The 20,728-nt window shown below is 49.5% G+C and overlaps 2 protein-coding genes across 5 annotated transcripts; one reads left to right on the forward strand and one right to left on the reverse strand.

Annotated features, from left to right (window-relative positions):
- Nucleotides 1–1,267: 1,267 nt before the first annotated feature.
- POLR2F (RNA polymerase II, I and III subunit F) lies at nucleotides 1,268–12,705 on the reverse strand. Of its 2 annotated transcripts, none has more exons than XM_061205237.1 (5): nucleotides 12,580–12,705; nucleotides 11,221–11,290; nucleotides 6,126–6,256; nucleotides 1,960–2,031; nucleotides 1,268–1,448 (listed from the first exon to the last, which is right to left on the reverse strand). In XM_061205237.1, the coding sequence occupies exons 1-5, from the start codon at nucleotides 12,597–12,599 to the stop codon at nucleotides 1,358–1,360; spliced, it is 384 nt and encodes a 127-aa protein (XP_061061220.1). In that variant the 5' UTR covers nucleotides 12,600–12,705; the 3' UTR covers nucleotides 1,268–1,357. The 2 variants fall into 2 exon arrangements, with proteins under 2 accessions (XP_061061220.1, XP_061061221.1); XM_061205238.1 differs by having other exon boundaries at nucleotides 1,960–2,062.
- A 106-nt stretch (nucleotides 12,706–12,811) lies between these two features.
- On the forward strand, nucleotides 12,812–20,065 carry C11H22orf23 (chromosome 11 C22orf23 homolog). Of its 3 annotated transcripts, XM_061206139.1 has the most exons (7): nucleotides 12,812–12,949; nucleotides 13,250–13,361; nucleotides 14,363–14,425; nucleotides 17,937–18,119; nucleotides 18,823–18,954; nucleotides 19,152–19,252; nucleotides 19,452–20,065. In XM_061206139.1, the coding sequence occupies exons 2-7, from the start codon at nucleotides 13,259–13,261 to the stop codon at nucleotides 19,521–19,523; spliced, it is 654 nt and encodes a 217-aa protein (XP_061062122.1). In that variant the 5' UTR covers nucleotides 12,812–12,949; nucleotides 13,250–13,258; the 3' UTR covers nucleotides 19,524–20,065. The 3 variants fall into 3 exon arrangements, with proteins under 3 accessions (XP_061062122.1, XP_061062123.1, XP_061062124.1); XM_061206140.1 differs by lacking the exon at nucleotides 14,363–14,425; XM_061206141.1 differs by lacking the exon at nucleotides 12,812–12,949 and having other exon boundaries at nucleotides 13,285–13,361; nucleotides 14,328–14,425.
- Nucleotides 20,066–20,728: the final 663 nt, after the last annotated feature.

The raw sequence follows: 20,728 nt of genomic DNA on the forward strand, positions 1-20,728 counted from the left end.
ACGGGGCCAAGAAAGTGACCCCCGCACTTTGGGGCGGCCGCCTGGATGCCAGCACAAAGGCGGCATTTCAGAGCTGAAATTTCAGCACCCAACTTGATTAAAGGATTCCACAGGCTTGGAGGAGGGTGGAAGGGGGTGCGAAGTCCACTGCTCCCTAAATTAACCCTTCTCCAGAGCAGCAAACACCCCTCCTGCTCCTGGGGATGCTCATCACTCCCACCCTGTCCAGGGGGCACCCACCCCCAGGGTCCCTGCCTCTTGCAGAGGTCAGGCAAGCCCAGCTCCTCCTCTTCGTGGAAGGAGAGCTGGCAGCAGAAGGGAGGTCAAGGCTGGAATATTCAGGAAGCCAGTTTTCCCTTCTATCCCTGTTGGTGTCAGTATACACCCTCTCCCTGTCGTCTGTTCCCCCCACCCGCTAACCCCGAGAAAGGGAGGAACCAGCATGATTGGTTGGGTAAGCAGAGTGAAGAGAACAGGACCCATTAGAACCTAGGGCAGAGAAAGGGGAGCTCCAGTCCTGATTTAATGTCACGCCTTGAACCCAGAAGCCCTGCTCCCCTGCCCACCACCATCCCAGCACCCATCCTAGTGAAGGCCTCGGAGGATCAGGGGCCCCACACAGAAGGGGAAGGACATCTTCCAGAAGCTGGGAAGGAGAGGGTATGGGTGTGGCAGACCAGAGAGGTGGGTCATGAAGGACGGTGTGTGGGGAGTGGCCTGACGAGTGGGGACTGAGGGGGGTCGGGGGAGGGGAGGCAGGGGTGGGCAGGTGCTCGGCCCTTGGTCCAGCTGCTGACTTGCCCGGCAGGGCTCTCTCGGGGAGGGCAGGAGATCACTGCATCCCCAAGCTTCCTGCTGGGGCACTGGCTCCTGAAAGGGGATCCGAGCCCACGATAAGAGGCTTGAGGCAGGTCCTTAGGAAACAATGGGTGGCTTGATGAGACCTGCTCTGTGATACTCCTGAGAAGGGAGAAGCCCCTGCAGCCAGTCCCCACTGGAAAGGAAATTGGGGGTTTCCGTGGCAACCAGCTCCCTGGGCACAAAGGCTCGTCTGTCTGCTGGGAAGGCAGCTGAGGTGTCTCCTGCAGCAGCCTCTGCTCTGGTGGACTGCGAGATGGAGGGAGGGACGTGGGGGAGCCACAGGGGGTCAGGGCCCCTGGTGCTTCCTAAAGAGCTGACAGTCGCAGGGCCACTGGGATGGGTGCACCCTCCAGGCAGCAGGGCAGAAGAAGTGGGTAGGCCTCCCAGGCAGCTGGAGGCGGAGGGGTTGAAATGTTGAAGAATTTATTATTTACACGTATAAAGAATATGAGACTAGAAACTGGGGCTGAGGCACAGTCAGGAAGATGATTCCGGCTCAGTCGGTGATGATAAGCTCGTCTACCCCCCAGTCTTCATAGCTCCCGTCAGGCAGGTAACGGCGAATGATGATGGGAATCTTTCGGGCCCTGTGGCAGGGGAGAAGTCAAGGTACATGAGGGCTGGTGACCCCAGCCCTGCAGCAGAGGGACAGAATGTGCAGAATGCAAGGCAAGAGAAGTCTTAGCAGCATCCTCTTGAGACTATGAATGCACTTTGTAGGAAAGGAATTACAACAAAAAAAGTTCCTGCATCTCTGAGTGTGGGACTTGAGTCTGGAAGGGCTCTGCCACCCCATGGCTGAAGGGAGGAGGGGGAAAAGTAGAGGGATGTTGGTAAGGCCAACTGCAGTAGGAACAGGGAAATTCGGACAGACAGCAAAGGTCCATGTCTCATCAATGTCCTCCCCTCCCCCTTTGCCTGCCCCCTCCTCCCCCTCCCTCCTCCTCCCTGCAGGGCTGACTCCCAAACAAACTAAGGGTCTACAGGAACAAGAACCACACTTCCCCAGCAGGGAAGTGGGGGAAGGGTGTGCAGCAGAGAACCCAAGGGATGCCTCCCAGGGCTCTGGAGCAGTGAAGCATGATCTGGGCGACTTACTTGAGCTCTTTCATGGCGATGAGCAAGGGATCTGTCTCCCCCTCCAGCTCCACCATCACGGGGGCACACATCCTGTAGGTACAGGGACAGGTGTTGGGCGAGACTACAAACACAGGGAGAAGGGCCCAGCATGAAGTCGGAGGTAGCTTCACAAACAGGATCAGATCAGCATCCCAGTCCTCACCCAGAAAGGGCACCTTCCAGGTAGGCAGGCACAGCGGATGCGGAGCGGCAGTTCAGGGGCACTGACAGCGAGGGTACGCGAGTGGGAGCCTGCAGGCTAGACTTAAACTTTGCCTCCAAAGATACTGAATTTTTTCCCCAAATCTCACTATCCTCATTTGAAAATGAAGACAAAAAGCCCTGCCACGCCTACACAACAATGATGCTAAAACACTACTGGCTAACAAGCAAAGACTAAGTGCCATAGCTGCTCTCAGCCCTTCACAGAGTACTGTATCTGAGGTAAGTACTCTTGTTACTTCCGTCTTACTGATGAAGAAACTGAGGCACAGACGGGTCAGTAACTTGCCTAAGGTCACACAGCCAGTAAGTGGTAGAACCAAGATTTGAACCCCGAAGGCTCCTCCCTACTGTGCTACAACACCTCCCATTATTTTTAAAAGCTGGTGATTCACAAACTGAAGACCGGTACTGTGAACGGGACAAGTGTGAGCTTTCATCACTGGGCCGTGTGACATGCGTCATGTCAGCTCCCCTGCCAAGGGCTTTCCCCAGGGCCCATCACAGACTCCTGAGCCTGCAGCCACAGCAGAGTGTTCCAGCACAAAGGACCCGCACGTGCAAAAGCTCACCCTTCTGACCACTCTAACTCGACCCCCCCCAGCCCTGCCTCAGGGCCCAGCTCGCCTCATTTTCCTTCTCTGTCTTGGCAATACCCCCTACAAGGGTCCTGCTCCTCCAGCCTCTACACAGGGCCTGTGGTGGGGCGCTCACCTGCTTACCACCCTTCCATGACACCCCACAGCCATCAGGCAGGCAGAACCTCACCTGGCCCCTGCTTACCTTTCTAGTACCTTCTCATGCTACCTGCCTATATTTACTCCACATTCCAGCCACACCAAATTACTACAGTTCCCTAGACATACCCTGTTGTTTCCTTTTTTGCATCCTCATACAAGCTCTTCCTCTCCCTACATGCCTGCGAGAGGCTCAGATGTCTCCACTATGGAAAGCACTTGCTGAAGCCTCAGTGCCCTGACTCATTTTACATACACTTCTCTCAGCACCGCTATCACTACACTGTGACTACTTGTTTGAAGTTTTCCAACGAGACCTGGTGGCCCAGGACCCCAAGCCCTAGCACAACACTTGGCCCACAGCAGAGGCTCTAGAAACAAACAGGCCAGTTCTAGGCCCACCTCCTCTAGGAAGCCACCCTTATTGATTCCAGCTCAAGTTTACACTAATGGATCCCAAACCTGATAATCATCAAAATTACTGGGAAAGTATGCTAAAAATACAGGTTCCCAGGTCCTTCCCCAGACCCTTCCCCCTCACTCTCTAGTGAAGGATCCTGAGAACCTGCATTAGCAAAGCTCCCCAGGTGATTCTGATAACCAGCCAGTCTGAGAGCCACCAGTTCACACTAAATAATCTGCTAATTTCATTGCTAAATATTCTGATGTCTGTTACTCCCCAAAGCCTGAAAATTTCCCAAGGGCAGAGACCAAGTTCTTTAACTTTCTCTATATCCTCTCTCAATAATTATTTGAACTTCCCCAAAATGTAAAGCTTTAAAGAATGGGGCAAAATGCTTTCCCTGATCTGCATATGCCTTATTTCTTTCAAGACACGAATAATTCAACAGCATTCATTCATCCAGCCCTACTATGTGCACTGGAAGTGTGAGTGCGCCCGGAACATCTCCACCTGTGGCAATCATTCAGCCGCCAGGTGGGGCTAATGAACCGGAGAGAGGCTTCATCCACAAATATCCAAGAAACATCTGTTCAGCATCTACTAAGTGCAGGATTGCAGGCCTAGTACTCAGGATAAGCTCCAGCCCTGGCTGTCCAAGGGCTTACAGCAGCCGGGGAACCACCAGACAGCACCCTAGCCCTCAGTCGGAAAGAGCACTATAGACCAGACTAAGCTAGACCGAGTCTTGCTCCCCAAGGAAAGCAGGACGCTGGGCCTCGGTAGTGTTTTAAATGCCTGCTCCATACTGTCCACCAAATGCAAGCCCATCTTCTGAACTTGTCACTCAATGAACCAGTGACATCGTTTCCAGTCTTGTGCCCCAAGCTACTTGCCATTCCCCCACCATAATCCATACATGCCTGCCTCTACCTGGACCTTTCCTAGTGCTGTTTCTGGTGCCTGGGATACCTTCAAAACCACCTCGCTTTAATTCTAATCTCTTCATGAGGCTTCCCCAGTCACCCCTGCCATTACTCCCTTCTCTCTTTTGTTTCTCTTGTAAAGCAGCAATCCCATCCGCCTTGGGTTCTGGGTATTTAGAACGGATCCATCTCTCCCACCAGACTGTAAACACCTAGAGACCTGGGGAATTGTGTCTTTAATCATCTCTGCATCCCCAACAGGTGCAAGCACAATATCTTATTCGATGCTGAAAGACTTTAACTTGCATAGAGTCTATTTGTTTGAAAAATAATGAATTCTTCTTTCTGCTTGATCATGTTTAGCAGACATAAGCACTGCCCAATCAGTGCTCTGCAATGATGGAAATGTCCTCTATCTGCACTACCCATTACGGTAGCCACAGGGAGCTACCAGGCACACGAAATGTGGCTAATGAGACCGAAACACTGAACTTCTATTTAGTTTTACTTAAATTTAAATGGCCAAATGTAGCCAGTGGCAACCATAACTGCGGTGCAGGCCTAGAGGATCCTGACCCCAGCGATACCAAATCATCATACTGAGTGCAGCTCTCATTTCACCCAGACCAGCAAGAAGTACAACCAGGCTGGCAGGAGGCCTACTGCTGCCGAGTGGGTGAGGAACGACGTTGCCTGCCCATAAAGCCCTCTATCGAGGTGAACACGGTGGTCACCTTCACTCCACAAGACTGGAGGAGGTGAAGCCCAATGCTATTTAAAAACTTGGGCAGGGTGGGGACGGATGCACGCATAGATTGAGCATCACCACTCCGCCAGCACGCATCACCCCGCAACTCTGGCCCCAGCTTTTCTTTCAAGCCTTGTTTCCACTACTCCCTACTTGAAGCACCCCCTCCTCCAGGTACCCACCATTTCCCACAGCAGCTTGTAAGAGGTCTGGGGTAGGGCTCCTTTCCCCGGCCTCACGTTTCCCCGCGGAGGACGTTCCACAAGAGCCACAGTAACATGCCCGTCCCCTCTCTGTCCTCCCACTTACTCTCGCCACAACGGAGGAGGAACTCATCTGACAAGGGAGCCTGGCGGGGAAAGCACGCATCTGTGGTCCAGCCTCTTCAAGAGTCCCTGCTTCCTCAAAGCCGCCTGATCTGTCCTCCACGATGCCCACAAGCTTAGCAGGCAGGCTGACGCCTGCACACAGGGCCTCTGGTGGCTGCAGTGCCCGCGGCTGTTGGGGTGGACGCGGAAGCATCGCACGTTGCGATCCCCACCTGCCTACTGCTAGCTCCTGAATCGTGTTAGTCTTCAACTAGCTCCAAGCTTGGGAGACAAAGGAAAGGCTGCTAATTTCAAACCCCCAAACCCCCGCCACTGCTCTGTGCTTTCACATTTCTAGCGGGACCTCTACACGGAGGGCTCCCCCACTCCTCTGGGCTGGCCCTCGTCTATCGACGCAAGAACCACCTTAAGCCCAGGGGGTGCTGCCGCAGCACCCCCAACTAACCAGCCCACAACGGTCGAGGGCTGATCTTATTTTATTTATTTATTTCTGCTTCCCTAACTGACAGGCACTCGTTACACTCTGTATTCTTATCGCTATTCTTCTACTGTACTGTTATTTGACTTCTCAGATGTTTATGTCCCATTTCTCCACTGGATCACAAACTCTCTGAGGGCAGGGGGTCTACCACAGTGCCTGGCACACAGGGACAGCACCATCCTTGTTTAGCGTGTGACAAGAGGGAAGGTCTGTGGTCAGATGCCAGGCTGAGCCGCATCAACAGCTTGGAGGTTCCCTGTAGCCTGTCTGATGGAAAAGATGGTTAGGAGGCTCATACTCACGCGATCTGAAGGGCTCGGGTGCCCAGCACACGGGCTCGCTCATACTTGGTCATATATGGTGTGGTGATTCGCTTCTGGTTGGCCTGCGGTCGCTCTCCAGAAGGGAGGATCTCAACGTTCTCCTGGCCCTCCTGGACACCAAGGAAGAAAAGAGGGAAAAATCTCAGGATGCGTTATCGGGGGTGAGGGGCAGGATGACGACGACAACGATTATAACCACCACTATGCTACTGCTTATTACGTGCCAGTGACCGTGCAACTACGTTATTAACACCTCATTTAATCCTCACAATAACCTTATGCGGTGGGGATTACAATGCCCATTTTAGAGGCTTGGAGAGTTAGCTAACTTGGCCAAAGTCTCAGACCTAGTAAAAAAGGACTCATGATCAGGGAGTCCAAAGCCAGCTGCCTCATCCAGAAGAGAAGTCCTTGAGCATCCATACAAAGAAGTCCTTGAGCACAGACAACAAATCACCCTAAGCAGGAAGAGGAACAAGCACCCCATCTTTACATATTCATATATTTAACAATCACTTATTAAGCATCTGTCATGTGCCAGAAAACATAATAGGTGCTGAGATAGAAAGCTAAGAGTTTCTGCTCTCAAAGAATACATAGTCTGGGGAAAAAGACAAGAGTAAACAAAACAACAAGTGCTATAAAAGTATGCAAGTGTGTAAAAGAATGAAATTAGAACACTCCCTAACACCATACACAAAAATAAACTCAAAATGGATTCGAGACCTAAATGTAAGACCGGACACGGGGGCTTCCCTGGTAGTGCAGTGGTTGAGAATCTACCTGCCAATGCAGGGGACACGGGTTCGAGCCCTGGTCTGGGGGGATCCCACATGCCGCGGAGCAACTGGGCCCGTGAGCCACAGTTGCTGAGCCTGCGCGTCTGGAGCCTGTGCTCCGCAACAAAAGGGGCCGCGATGGTGAGAGGCCCGCGCGCCGCGATGAAGAGTGGCCCCCGCTCGCCGCAACTAGAGAAAGCCCTCGCACAGAAACGAAGACCCAACACAGCCATAAATAAATAAATAAATAAATTTAAAACGCACCTCATTAAAAAAAAAAAAAAAAGACCGGACACTTAAAACTCTTAGAGGAAAACAGGAAGAACACTCTTTGACATAAATCACAGCAAGATCTTTTTTGATCCACCTCCTACAATAATGGAAATAAAAACAAAAATAAACAAATGGGACCTAATGAAACTTAAAAGCTTTTGCACAGCAAAGGAAACCATAAACAAGACGAAAAGACAGCCCTCAGAATGGGAGAAAATATTTGCAAACGAATCAACAGACAAAGGATTAATCTCCAAAATATATAAACAGCTCATACAGCTCAATATTAAAGAAACAAACAACCCAATCGAAAAATGGGCAGAAGACCTAAATAGACATTTCTCCAAAGAAGACATACAGATGGCCAAGAAGCACATGAAAAGCTGTTCAACATCACTAATTATTAGAGAAATGCAAATCAAAACTACAATTAGGTATCACCTCACACCAGTCAGAATGGGCATCATCAGAATATCTACAAACAACAAATGCTGGAGAGGGTGTGGAGAAAAGGGAACCCTCTTGCACTGTTGGTGGGAATGTAAATTGATACAGCCACTATGGAGAACAGTATGGAGGTTCCTTAAAAAACTAAAAATAGAATTACCATATGATCCAGCAATCCCACTACTGGCCATATACCCAGAGAAAACCATAATTCAAAAAGACACATACACCCCAATGTTCATTGCAGCACTGTCTACACTAGCCAGGTCATGGAAGCAACCTAAATGCCCATCGACAGGCGAATGGATAAAGAAGTTGTGGTACATATATACAATGGAACATTACTCAGCCATAAAAAAGAACGAAATTGGGTCATTTGTTGAGACGTGGATGGATCTACAGACCGTCATACAGAGTGAAGTAAGTCAGAAAGAGAAAAACAAATATCGTATATTAACGCATGTATGTGGAACCTAGAAAAATGGTACAGATGAACCGGTTTGCAGGGCAGAAGCTGAGACACAGATGTAGAGAACAAACGTATGGACACCAAGGGGGGAAAGTCGCAGGGGGGTGGGGATGGTGGTGTGCTGAATTGGGCGATTGGGATTGACATGTATACAGTGATGTGTATAAAATTGATGACTAATAAGAACCTGCTGTATAAAAAAATAAATAAAATTCAAAAATTAAAAAAAAAAAAATAAGAAGTTCCTGTGGATGTAATCACACCTTATGTACTGTTTTCTGTATAGCTTCTTTCACTCAATGTTATATTTGTAGATTTATCCATTTTGTTGTGTCTACCAGTACTCTGTTCATTTTCATAGCCATCTAGGATTTTATTGTTGGAATATACCACAATCCATATAATCGTTCAATTATAATGAGCATTTGGACTATTTTGCTATTATGCTATGAATTTTCTTGTACATGTCTTTTGGTCAACATAAGTATGCATCTGTGTTGGGTATACACCCAGGAGCGGGATCACTGGTTCATAAAAAATATACACATATACTCCCCTTTAGTACATAACTCCATAGAGTTTTCCAGAGTGCTGGCCCAATTTACACTCCAACCAGAATAATATAAACGTTGCTCCAATTGCTCCACATCTTTCTTCTCACTTGGTATTGTCACTGTAAGATGTTTGTTTTGTCTGGTTTAATTTTAGCCATCTCAGTGGGTGTGGAGTGGTGTCTTCTGGTTTTACTTTCCAGTTTCCTGATGACTAATGACGTTAAGCATCTTTTTTATATATTTATTAGCTATTTGGATATTCTCTTTTGTGATGTGCCTGTTCAAATCCCTTGCCCCTTTTTGTATTGGATTTTCTGCATTTTTATGATTGATTTGTAGGAATTCATTGTATAGATGTACTTTCTTAGTTATATGTTTTGCAAATATCTTCTTTAACTCTTTGTCTTTCCTGTTCACTCATTTACTGGTTGTAATTTAATTCATCCAATGAGTGCCATTTCACTAATTTACAGAGTTGTAATTGTGTGTGTGAGTGTGTGTATTTAAATAAATAAAATGGAATATTAAAGCACTTCCAAAAAAAAATTAACAAGAAAAACAAAAAGTATGCAAGTGTGCCACAAACTTAACAAGAAAGTGAGAGACATCTACCTCATACTGGGGGTTACGAATACAGTCCAGAGATGAGACTTGGGCTAGTCTAGAAGGATGAGTAGGAGCTGCCAAGCTAACGAGGAAGGAAAGGGCATTCCAGGCAGGCTGAAATGCATGCGCACAGGCACAGAGGAGGGAGAGAATGTACTAGGTTTGGACACCTAATTGTGGAGTATGATTAGAGCAAAAGGTGTGTATAGGGTTACAGGCAGAAGAATAAATTCTATAATAAAGAATTAAGTCAACAAATATTTACTGAGTGCTTACTATATGTCAGATAGTATTCTAAGCACTTGGGATAGTGCAGTAAGACAGATAAAAATTCTTTCTCCTATAGAACTTACATTATAATGAGATGAGATAAACAATAAACAAAATTAGTTAAGTACAATGTGTAGTATAAAAACAGAGAAAAGACAGGGAGTGCCAGGGTGGTGATGTTGGAGGAAGGGGTTAATGCGGCAATTTTAAACAGGATGGTCAGGAAGGCCCCACTGAGGTGACATTTAACAAAGACCTGATGGGGCTGAGGAGCAGGTCGTGTGCATATCTAAGGGAAAGGAAGAGGGAATAGCACAGTCAAAGGTTCTGAGCTGGGGTCTCCCTGGCATGACAGGGACAGCGAGAAGAGATAAGGTCACAGAGGGAGCAGGTGGCCGGATCATGGAGGACCTTGTACATCTTTTTTGGCATTTACTCTCAATGAGGTAAGAAGCCACTGGTTGCAGATTCTGAACAGAGGAGAGACAAAGTGACTTAAGATTTAAAAGGATCACTCTGGATACTTTGTTGAGAATATTCTGTAGGTGGAAAGGGCAGAAGCAGAGAGACCTTTTAGGAAGACCAACAGTAATCAATCATATGGGTAGGTGAAAAAGATGACTCTGGCAGCAGAAAGGCAAACAGCAGACTGAAGGCAGGAAAACCGGTAACACATTTCTGCAGTAATGTGGGCGAAAAGCAATAAAGATCCAAATCAGGCTGAGGCACTAGGAATGGAGAAACGAAAACAGGACCGAACCACATGTAAGAGGCAGAATCAATAGAACAGAGATGGAAAGGGATCAGAAGGATAGAGAAGGAGGTTTCTGACTCAGAGAACATATAACCTCAGAGTGCCAGGCAGACAGGAAATCCCAAAAGAGGGCCTTCACCTTCCTACCCTTAAAAAAAAAAAAAAAAATCGAGGGATCACTCTCTCTCCAAGAGACATAAAGCACTTCTCCCTCCATCAGTCACAAGGGACAGAAAGCCCTATTTTATCTATGACGCTAGTAACTCATTCACCTAGTTGCTCAAGCTAGAAACATGGGAGTCATCCCTGTCATCTCCCACTTTCTCAGCCCCACATCCAAACCACCAAAATATCTCTTTCATCCGTTTTCCCATCACCGACACTACCAGCACCCAAGTGCAAGCTACAGGTCTCACCTGGAGATCTATGAGAGCTCCCTAATTGGGCTCTCTTTTACCCTTGCTCCTCCCCAATTCATTCCTCACTGGATCATGCCACTCCCCAGCTCAAAACTTGTCAGTGGCTTCCCGATACCTTCACGTTACAAAATCCTGCCTGATCTTGGCCCTTACCTCTCCAGCCTTATCCCACGTCACTCTCCCCCTTGCTCTTTATGTAGCCCCACCTTGCAGAGCTCCTGGTACGTAATAAACATTCAACACGTTTGCTCAATGAATGAAGGGAATATTTCAACTGTCAGTAAGCTAACTGCCCCAGAAGCCATGCGCTGTGCTCCAAGAGGACAAAAGCCTTCAGGCCCACCCTGAGGGGCTCCTCCACCACCCAGGACTAGATCTCTCCTCACTCTAACTGGCGGTGCCCTGACCACAAACACGAGGCAGATGCATTCAATCAGTCATCACTGGCTGGGCTATGTGGCAGCTTGGGCTGCAGACAGGGGAGCCCAAGGCTAAATACTGACCTCCTCGGCATTCTCCAAGTCATCTAGCCCTTCATCCTCCTCCACGTCATCAAAGTCGTCGCCATCAAAACTGTACAAGAAGAAGAAGCCAGTTAGAGCACCACTTAGTAGAATCAAAGAAGGCAGAGATCTGTGTCTCATCTGAGTTACTAGCATAGGAGGCGCTCAATAAATATCTACTTAATGAGTGAATCACTTAATAAATCATTAAGTCATTTGATTTCCTCGTCTAAAAAAACAAACAGAGCTTACTTTTCTACTCCCTCCTCACAGAGCCCTATTTCCATGCTCCCCTTGGGAGCAAAATTCTTGCAAGAGTTGTCCATCTTCACTGTTTCCGATTCTTCTCTTCCCATTCTGTCATCATCTCACTCCAAAAACTTTCACCTCCATGATTCCACCCAAACCATCCTTTCAAGTTTACTAATGTTTTCCACATTGCTAAATGTGGTGGACTATTCTCGTTCTCATTTAGCCTGATCTGTCAGTTGGCCCACATGCCACTCCCTCTCACTCAAAATACTCTCCTCACTTGACTGCAAGGACACCTCACGCTCTCAGTGTCCTCCCACCTCACTGGCTACTCCTTCTCAGTCTCCTTTGCCGGTTTCTCCTCTCTTCCCCCACGTTGGGATGCTCTGACACGCAGTCATCTCCTCTCCTCTACTGACACCCGCCTGATGATCTCCTCTGTTTCTCAGCTTCTACTAATATACTTATGCTGAGAACTCCCCTATTTTTATCTTCAGGATAGATCTCTCCTCCAACACCACACGTCAGGTAATCTCCTGGGCTCTAGCTTCAAAATAAATCCAGACTTCAAAATCACTTCTCACTACTTCTACTACTATCACCCTAGTACAAGTCACTACCTTTTCTCACCTGGATTACTGCAAGCCTCCCAGACCTCTACCACCTCAAAGTTTCCCCAGACCCTCCTCTGGATTACTTCTATACTACAGACCTACTACGCAATTCACACGACCCCGCATTATGTCTATGGGCCTGCCCCCTCGTCTAGAAAGGGACCCCACCTGGAGAGCAGAGACTATACCTAATACACCTCAATATGAGGTATTGACACAGAGCCCGACTCAGCGGAAGTGTGCTGAAAGATACCTTTTTCAGTGATCATCTCTGGACCCTCGAGCCGGGGTCTTTCTGTGCCCAGCCTCTGGCCGGGTCTATGCTGCCGGCTCACCGCCCTACCCTTCTCCAGCTTCGCGGGCCGCCTCAGCACCCCCAGTCCCCTCAGACACTGCCCCTCGACGCCTGGCTCCTCAACTTCCTTCGACCCAGGCTCCCGCTTCACCCGCCCCTTGCGAGGCTCCGCAAAAGTCACTTCGCTCCCGCACTCACTTGTCCTCGTTGTCTGACATGACACCCGCGCCGCAGCTACCGGGTTCTGCGCCCCAGACCCGAGCGGAGACCCGCAAACAACGCGCCTCTGCCTCGCTCGACGCCACGCGTACTCTGCGCCTGCGCCGTGACCTAGAGGTAATCACTTCCGGGAGGCAGGCGGGGCGATAAATGTGCGCATGCGCCGAGCGGCGACTGCGCGTTACCATGGTAGCCAGACAGGCTAGCTGCGGGCTCTAGTAGCTGAGATCTCAAAAGTATTTCTGCGGCGCCCGGCGCGGGTGCTGCTTCAGAGCCCTGGTTACGATCTGCTGAGCCCAGCCTCCGCTCTCTGTGAGGAGGGGCCACCCAGCCGGGGTCTTACTTTAGGGTGAGGTTTCCGTTTGGGCGTGTCACCCAGCGGGCACGGTTACCCTAACGCCCCTTTCCTCCCGAGGGGACTTCTCTGACACAGGCGCCAGGTCAGGTTGAGGTCTCTGTTCGCGTGTGGATCTGCCAGTGGATCTGTTCGGGGTGGGAGGATCGGGCACTGTCGCGATGTTCACAGACGGCATCACGATTCTCTTGCGACCCGACCCCTGCTCCCAAACTATGAGCGGTGTTGGGGGTGTGGGAGCAGAGGTTGGATCTGGGAGACAGGGGGTGTGTCGGTGCGTTTTTCCCTCCTCAGAGCCCTCGCATGGCTTCCCAGGAGAGGGTGGAGACAGTGACCAAAGGAACAGCGTTCTGGCGCTGCCCCAAGCCGGCCACTTACACCCCAGAGACCTGCGAGCTGCTCAGAGGTCAGTGCGTTAAAGGACACAAGAAGAGCGGTGGTCACAGTTACCCTCTGTAACTCAGTTCTCCCCTACATGACTTATGGTTTAGCAATTGCTGTTTACATTTTACATGTAAGGAGCCTGGAGTTCAGAAAGATTCAGGGGTCCTACAACTTGGAAGTGGCCAAAAGTCAAAGAACTAAGAATTTTAGAGTAGTTAACTCCCGTGCGTCCCTTAGATCACACTTTCAATTTCTCCAGGGAAGCTTTATTTCCTCCCCACCCACCACCACAGTGCAACCAACTGTTAGGCGCCAGCACTCTACCAAATACCTTTTCCTTTGTGGGCTTAGTAGTCAGATACTTAGTAGTCAATTTCCTTCATTGGCAACCTGTAGTCAGATACCTAGTGTGTCCCGTTGAATTAACATTGAATTAACATCCATCTACCCCTCTAGTTCATGAACTCCATCAGGACAGGATGCCTGTTTTGGCTACATTTGTAGCTACAATTGTAGCTCCAGACCCTGGCACATGCTTAATGAATACTTGTTCATTCATTCCTTCATCCAGTCAACAACAAAAAAAATTTAAGCCCACTATGTGCTTTAGACATTGTTCTAGGTGCTGAAAATACAGCAATAAAAAAGAAAAGAAAAAAAAAAAAAAAAACAAGCAAAAATTCTTGGTCCCATGGAGCTAATACTCTAGTAGGAAGGTAACAAATAATAAGTAAGGTACATAGAACTTAGGTAGTGATGAGTGCTATAGAAAAAAAACAAAGCAGGAAAGGAAGGGAATTCCCTGGCGGTCCAGTGGTTAGGACTCGGCGCTTTCACTGCCAGGGGCCTGAGTTCAATCCCTGTTCCAGGAAACTAAGATCCCACAAGCCGCAGTGCGGGGGTGGCCAAGTACTCAGGTGCTGAATGGGGGCAGGAGGTGATACAATGTTAAATTTCAGTGGGGTGAGATGAAGGCATCTGCTTGCAGCTCAGGAGGCCTCACTGAAGTGCTTTGTCCTGCAGTGATGATGAAGGAATCCAAACTGACAAACTTCCAACAGCGCCACATCATGGACACCATGAAACGTAAGAGGCCATCCGCAGAAGCTTCCAGGGCAGAGGGATTCTGAGCCACATTTTTCATGCTTCTCCATATTAAGGAGTAGGAGACCTCATTTTAAAAGAGAAAAAAAAATTGAATAGTATTTCTGACTCTTGCTCCTGGGGAACTGACTTTGCAGGGTCTTTGCTTCTTCCCCAGACATGGGTCACAGCACATGAGCCCCTCCTGCAGTCTGGCTCCAGCCAACCTTCCCGACAGATCACAGCCCATTCGAGACTTCCTGCCCAGCCAAATACTCTGAACGCTGTCAAGTCTACAATCTAATCCCGCCCTCTTACACACATAACATATGAGCTCTCCAGAGGAGAGGACTGTGTGTGTCTCATTCATAGTTTTATTCATTCATAGCTTAGCTGGCAGGAACAAGATTACTGGCAGGCTTCCAACTTAGGAAAAATATGCAAAACCTTTCCACAGCTCACCTCTGACCACACATTGTATTATTTATTTTTAAGGAAAACAAAAAAGTGGATGTACATGGGCACCATAACAAGGTGCTCTCTAAGATCTTAAAAACAACCTTGCTTTCTGAGATTTAACTGAATCAACATGTAGTGGATCAGAACAGAGATCTGTAAAGTTACCTTTAAGAGGATGCCAGAAGGTCGAAACCTGCCAAATTTCACTTGAATCTACCAATAGCTATTGCCGTCTCTTTAGAAAGAAGGTACCTATCAGGAGGCATCTGGGCAATGACAGAGGCATAGGGATGGGAAAGTCAGAGAGACAAATATTGACAGTGCCTGCCCAGCACTGGCACGGGGAGGGAGGCTCCGTCAGGCCAGTTCAGAAGTCAGATCTCCTTCCTCATTGTAGACAAGGAAACCTCAGGCTGCCAATGCCTAGCACCACAACAGCTGAGTCACATAACTCAATCTCCATACTCAGCATTCTACTAATCATCTGGTGTCCCCTATAACATGACTACAAAGAGAATATGCTAGAAATTCCACTAAAAGTAAATACCAGGAGACCAAGGACTGAGTCTGCCCTGTTCACCATGGTACCTTGGCTCCCAGGCGCTCAATATTAGCTGAAGGACTAATTGCATTAGTGGTTAGGGCAACACAAGTCACCGGTTTGCCTGGCAGTTTTGTTATCCTTAAAAGGTTTTTCTTTAAAACATTGCCTCCAAGCATTGGTGTTGAGTCTGGTTTCTTCTCCTAGAATCATCTCTCTATTCCTCTCTTCCTTTTTTTTTTTTTTTAATTTATCTTATTTATTTATTTCTGTCTGCGTTGGGTCCGCTGCACGCGGGCTTTCTCTAGTTGCGGCGAGCGGGGGCTACTCTTCGTTGCGGTGCGCGGGCTTCTCATTGTGGTGGCTTCTCTTGTTGCGGAGCATGGGCTCTAGGCGCGCGGGCTTCAGTAGTTGTGGCTCGCGGGCTCTAGAGCGCAGGCTCAGTAGTTGTGGCGCACGGGCTTAGTTGCTCCACGGCATATGGAATCTTCCCGGACCAGGGCTCGAACCCGTGTCCCCTGCATTGGCAGGCAGATTCTTAACCACTGTGCCACCAGGGAAGCCCTATTCCTCTCTTTTTAACCAAGTGCTACTTGTTGGTTTGAGGCTTAGTTCAAATTCTGTTGCAAGCCACAAAGTCCTCTCCTTCACCTGAACTCCCAGAATTACTTGGGCCATAATTATTTGCTGAGACTGAGCCAAAGGAAGAGGTAGCATTTGGTACTGGACAGGTAGAAATAGCAGAGAGAGTAGGAGGAACATTCTAGAAAGCACAGCATCTCTTCAGAGAAGAGAGATGAACCATGGTGTGGCCCTAGGTAGAGGGCGTGAGAAGGGAAAGGTAGTGGGGCATAATGGCAGCTCTATCCTTCCGGTTCCTCAGGGCAGACACCTCAGAGACATCCTGTCTCCTCTTTCTCTTTCTCCCAGACCCCACATCCAACCCATCAGCAGTCCTGTCTGCTTGACCTTCAAACCATATCCTGACTCTGACTACCTCTACCCTCGACCCCCAACGCTGTAATTTTTTTTTTTTTTTTGGCTGTGCCGCGCAGCTTGTGGGATCTTAGTTCCTGGACCAGGGATTGAACCCATGCCCCCTGCAGTGGAAGCGCAGAGTCCTAACCACTGGGAAGCCAGGGAAGTCCCAACGCTGTATTTTCAAGGGCAGCTAAAGGGCTCATGTCACTCCTCTGCTCAGAACCCTCCAATGGCTTCCCACCTCGCACACAGTAAAAGCCAGTCTTTCCAGAGGCTTATGAGGCCCGGTATGTCTCTTGCCCTCTGTGACCTCTGACCTCTATTCCCACTACACCCCACCCCTTGCTCAGTCCACTCCTGGCACCCTAACCTCCTGGCTGTTCCTCAGACCCTCCAGGCACATTCCCACCTCAGGTCCTTTACTCTTGCCGTTCCCTCTGCCTGGAATGCTCTTCCCTGAAATAACTGCAGGGCTGGCCTCTTACCACTTTTGGGTCTTTTCTCAAACGTCTCTGTCTCCGTGAGGCCTTCCCTGGCTACCCTATTTATAATTGTAAATCCTGCTCTGACACACCCTGTGCTCCATCGCTGTACTGTCACCATCACCATCTAACGTACTATATATTTTACTTGTTTTATCATCATCTACACCCCAGATGTTAAGTGCCATGAGGGCAGGGCTTCATCTTACTTACACTTTACCCCCAGTGCCTTGGGCCTGGCACAGAGTACACGCTCAGTACATATTTGCCAGGTGGATGATAGAAGAAGGCTGGAAATGTAAGGGAGGTAGACAGGGGCCAGATCAAAACAGTGGCTGGGGACTGTGCTGAGCTGGGCTTTAAGGCAATTGAGAGGAGGGGCCAACCAGGTGGGAGGCGACACATTTGGCTGGCCTGGGGGAGGAGCCCCAGATCTGGGTCAAGGCAGTGGGGGTGGACAGTAGGAGGGATTGGTGTCTAGCACCATCCAAACCATCCCTCCCTGCCCATGGACCAGGCAGGTTTTAGGAATCCATCTATAGAAACAAAAGCACCAGGACAAAGGCTTGATGTACAAGAATGTTTATTACATCATTGTTTGAAATAGTTTAAAAAAAAAAAAAACTGGAAATTGCCTGAATTTCTGAAACTAGGAGACTCATTGAATAAATAATGTTTCCATTCTAAAGACTAGTATATAGCTATAAAAAATAAGTTATATATAAATGGAGTGATCTGGAAAGATGTCCATGATAGATTGTTAAGAGTCTATTACTGAATAGAATACAGTATGATCCAGTGTTTGAAACATGAATCTTATATATGCACACGTATCTTTGAACATGTTTATGTAAGCATCAGAAAGAATGGGCTGAGACCACCAAATTGTTATCATGGCTTGTTGCAGAGGGGGGCTCGGAGGGGAGAAGGGAAGACCCTTCTGTACTGTTTGACTTGTTATAACAGGTAGGGACCACTTTTATAAATTAAAAAAAAAAAAAAGCCAGGTGGGCCCCACCCCCCGCCCTGACCCTGACCCTTCCTTCCCCAGGAGGAGACACTCTCCCCCTACAGTGCAGCCCAACTTCCAGCCAGAGGGTGTTGCCTTCCAAACAGCCGGCCTCAGCCATCTACTTGCCTCCCATCCTGGCCGTCCGGTCCCACCTCCGGCCTGCCAGCATGTGCCAAGCCAACGGGGCCTACAGCCGGGAGCAGTTCAAGCCTCAAGCCACCCGTAAGTGAGGGGCCTCCACTAGAGCCCCTCTTCTACCTCCCTCCGAGGGGGTGGGGGGCAGGGAGACTCGCAGCCCGCAGAGCGCCGAGCAGGCAGCTAATCAAATTCTCACGTTGTTTATACCGATGCTCTTGAACCTCAGCACATGTTAGCTTGGGGGCATTCAGGGTGCACGGGAAACCAGTTAGGTGTTCGTTTTCATACATTTTCCCAGAACTCTCTTTAACAATTAACTGGTTTCCGCCCATCTCTGATGAATGTTTGCCGGTCAGGCATCACGGCCACTGCTCTCTCAAGCTTACACGATGCCTGGAACCCAGGGCTCCTCTGCGCTCCAGCCTATTTCAGGGAGTCGTTCCCCCCACCCGTTTCTACTTGGCACCTGACATGGCTCTTGGCCTAGCCCCTCCGACAGCTCCACGCAGCCTCCCCATCCCGGCTGCACCGCGGCAGTCACTGAGTTTTCTTAGCCTTGCTCTGCACCCAGGCAACGTGTGGGTTTTGACGAAGCTCTCTTGTGGGTTCTTTCAACCCCTTCCTGCCTATCATGACATGACCAGCTCAGGGGCACCCAGGGTAGAAGGTGCTGGGTTTGCAGAAGCCCTACCCATGTTACCCTGGAGCGAGCGTGCCCAACTGGGAACACGGACCATGAATGGGGGTGCTCTTCACGCCTTAACTAGGCCACGTCCGGGCCCGACAGGAGATCTGGAGAAGGAGAAGCGAAGACTTCAAAATATTTTTGCCACCGGGAAGGAGCCAGCGGAACGGAAAAGAAAGCCTCCTCCTGTGCGACAGGAAAACCCAGCCCCTGAGCTAGACCGGTTTGAAGAACGTGAGCCCCTGATGGGCCAGTTACGCTGGGGAGGGGAGTGTGTGTGGAGGGGGGAATCCCTGAGGGGCAACGAGTGAGAAACTGACCGCAGAACTGCTTCCTGTTCCCAAGAGAAGCAACCTGCCGTCCCTGCCATCCCTCCTGGGAGCCTGAGGGCCCCCGTTACCCTGTACACTGAAGGCCCTTTCCCTTTCCAGTGGTAAAGGAAATCCAGGAGAGGAAAGAATTCCTGGCTGACATGGAGGCCCTAGGGCAGGGCAGGCAGTACCGAGGGATCATCCTTACTGAAATCTCCCAGGTAGGAGAAGCAACAGGGAAATGGAGCAAGGGGGGGCGGGGGGAGGGGGCGATGCACCCCTGTGAGTGTGGAGGACGAGATGTGAGCAGGAATAAAGGGTCAGCTGCGGCCGTTTCGGGAGTCCGGCTCTAGCCTCACATCTGTGGTGGCTCCTGGAGTTCCTTCCCTGATCCCCAGCTTTCCCTGATGCCCTCTGCAGAAACTACAGGAAATGGAAGACCTTGACCACAAGAGGAGTGAGGAACTTAGGAAGGCTCTTGCCACCACTTAATCTGCCTCCGGAGGGGGGCGGGGCAGCCCATCCTCTACCATTGGAGCCCACCCCCTTGCCAAGCAGGGTCACCCCCAGGTCAGCCCACCCACCCCGGCCTTAAGCCATGTAAATGGTTGTATAGCACTGCCCCCACCTAGGGTACCCTGGACATAGCACCCTAGAAAATGGACCACGTCTCAGAAAATGAGCTGATTCTCCTTGAGACTCTGCCCAGGGATCCTCGGTCAGCTGAGCATCTGAGACCAGTCACAGATACAGACACATACACACACACACACGAGTCTTTTCTTGGGGAAAGAGCCCCACACACAGTGAAAGCAAGGATCCAGGTCTCACCATCTTGGGTGTATGTCTAAGGGCATCCACTGGGCTCCCTTCCCACGGCCTCACCCACTGCGTGTCCCTGTGTCCGGCACATTAAGTTTTCTGAACTTAGTAACGAATATGATTTCTTTCTTCCTACCTGTCTTAGGACCTACTTATTTGACTTCTTACAGCTTTGGGCAAATATTTGACCACTATGATTAACAGGCTAATAAAACACATTTAACATAAGTCATTACGCACACCATTTTGTTTTCAGAGGGATAAACCTTATTTGTTCAAGGAGTTAGAATTTTTCAAGCCCAGTTGTTGGTTTCTAGCTGTTTTGCATATTTCAAGTGAAAATGGAACGAAGGCTCCTGGAGCACCCCATGGCCGGGCGCTACGGTAGGTGCCGGTGTCACTCTCGGCTGATTCTCTCAATAAATGCCTGCGATGGTTCATTATCCCTATGTGAAAACCAGGGCTCACCAAGATGCTATGACCAGAGTCATTTAACTAGCAAGTAGCCTACTCAGGATTAAAAGTTAGCTTTCTGTCTTTCCACCAAACGCACAGCCCATAGAAAGAAACCCAAAGGGGTGGGAGGGACCCAGACTGAAGGGGCCCTGCTTTGGAAGTCCACTCCCAGCCCGTGCAGTCTGAGCCCGGCAGCCTTGTCTCCGACGGCTCGCCTGTGCGGCCTGCCTCAAAGGGCTGCTGAGGAGACATCCGCCCACAGGAGCAGTGCCCCAGGCCTGGTGCACGGCACATGGCAGTCCCCATGTCTTGACAACCACAAGCCTTATGGTCTCCAGCATTCTGTCATTTTCCTGTCCCCATAAATCAAAGTATTTCAGAAATTTCAACCAACCATCCCACTTGGAAGGATTCATATA

The sequence above is a fragment of the Eubalaena glacialis genome, chromosome 11 (assembly GCF_028564815.1).
Source record: "Eubalaena glacialis isolate mEubGla1 chromosome 11, mEubGla1.1.hap2.+ XY, whole genome shotgun sequence".
Lineage (NCBI taxonomy): Eukaryota > Metazoa > Chordata > Mammalia > Artiodactyla > Balaenidae > Eubalaena > Eubalaena glacialis.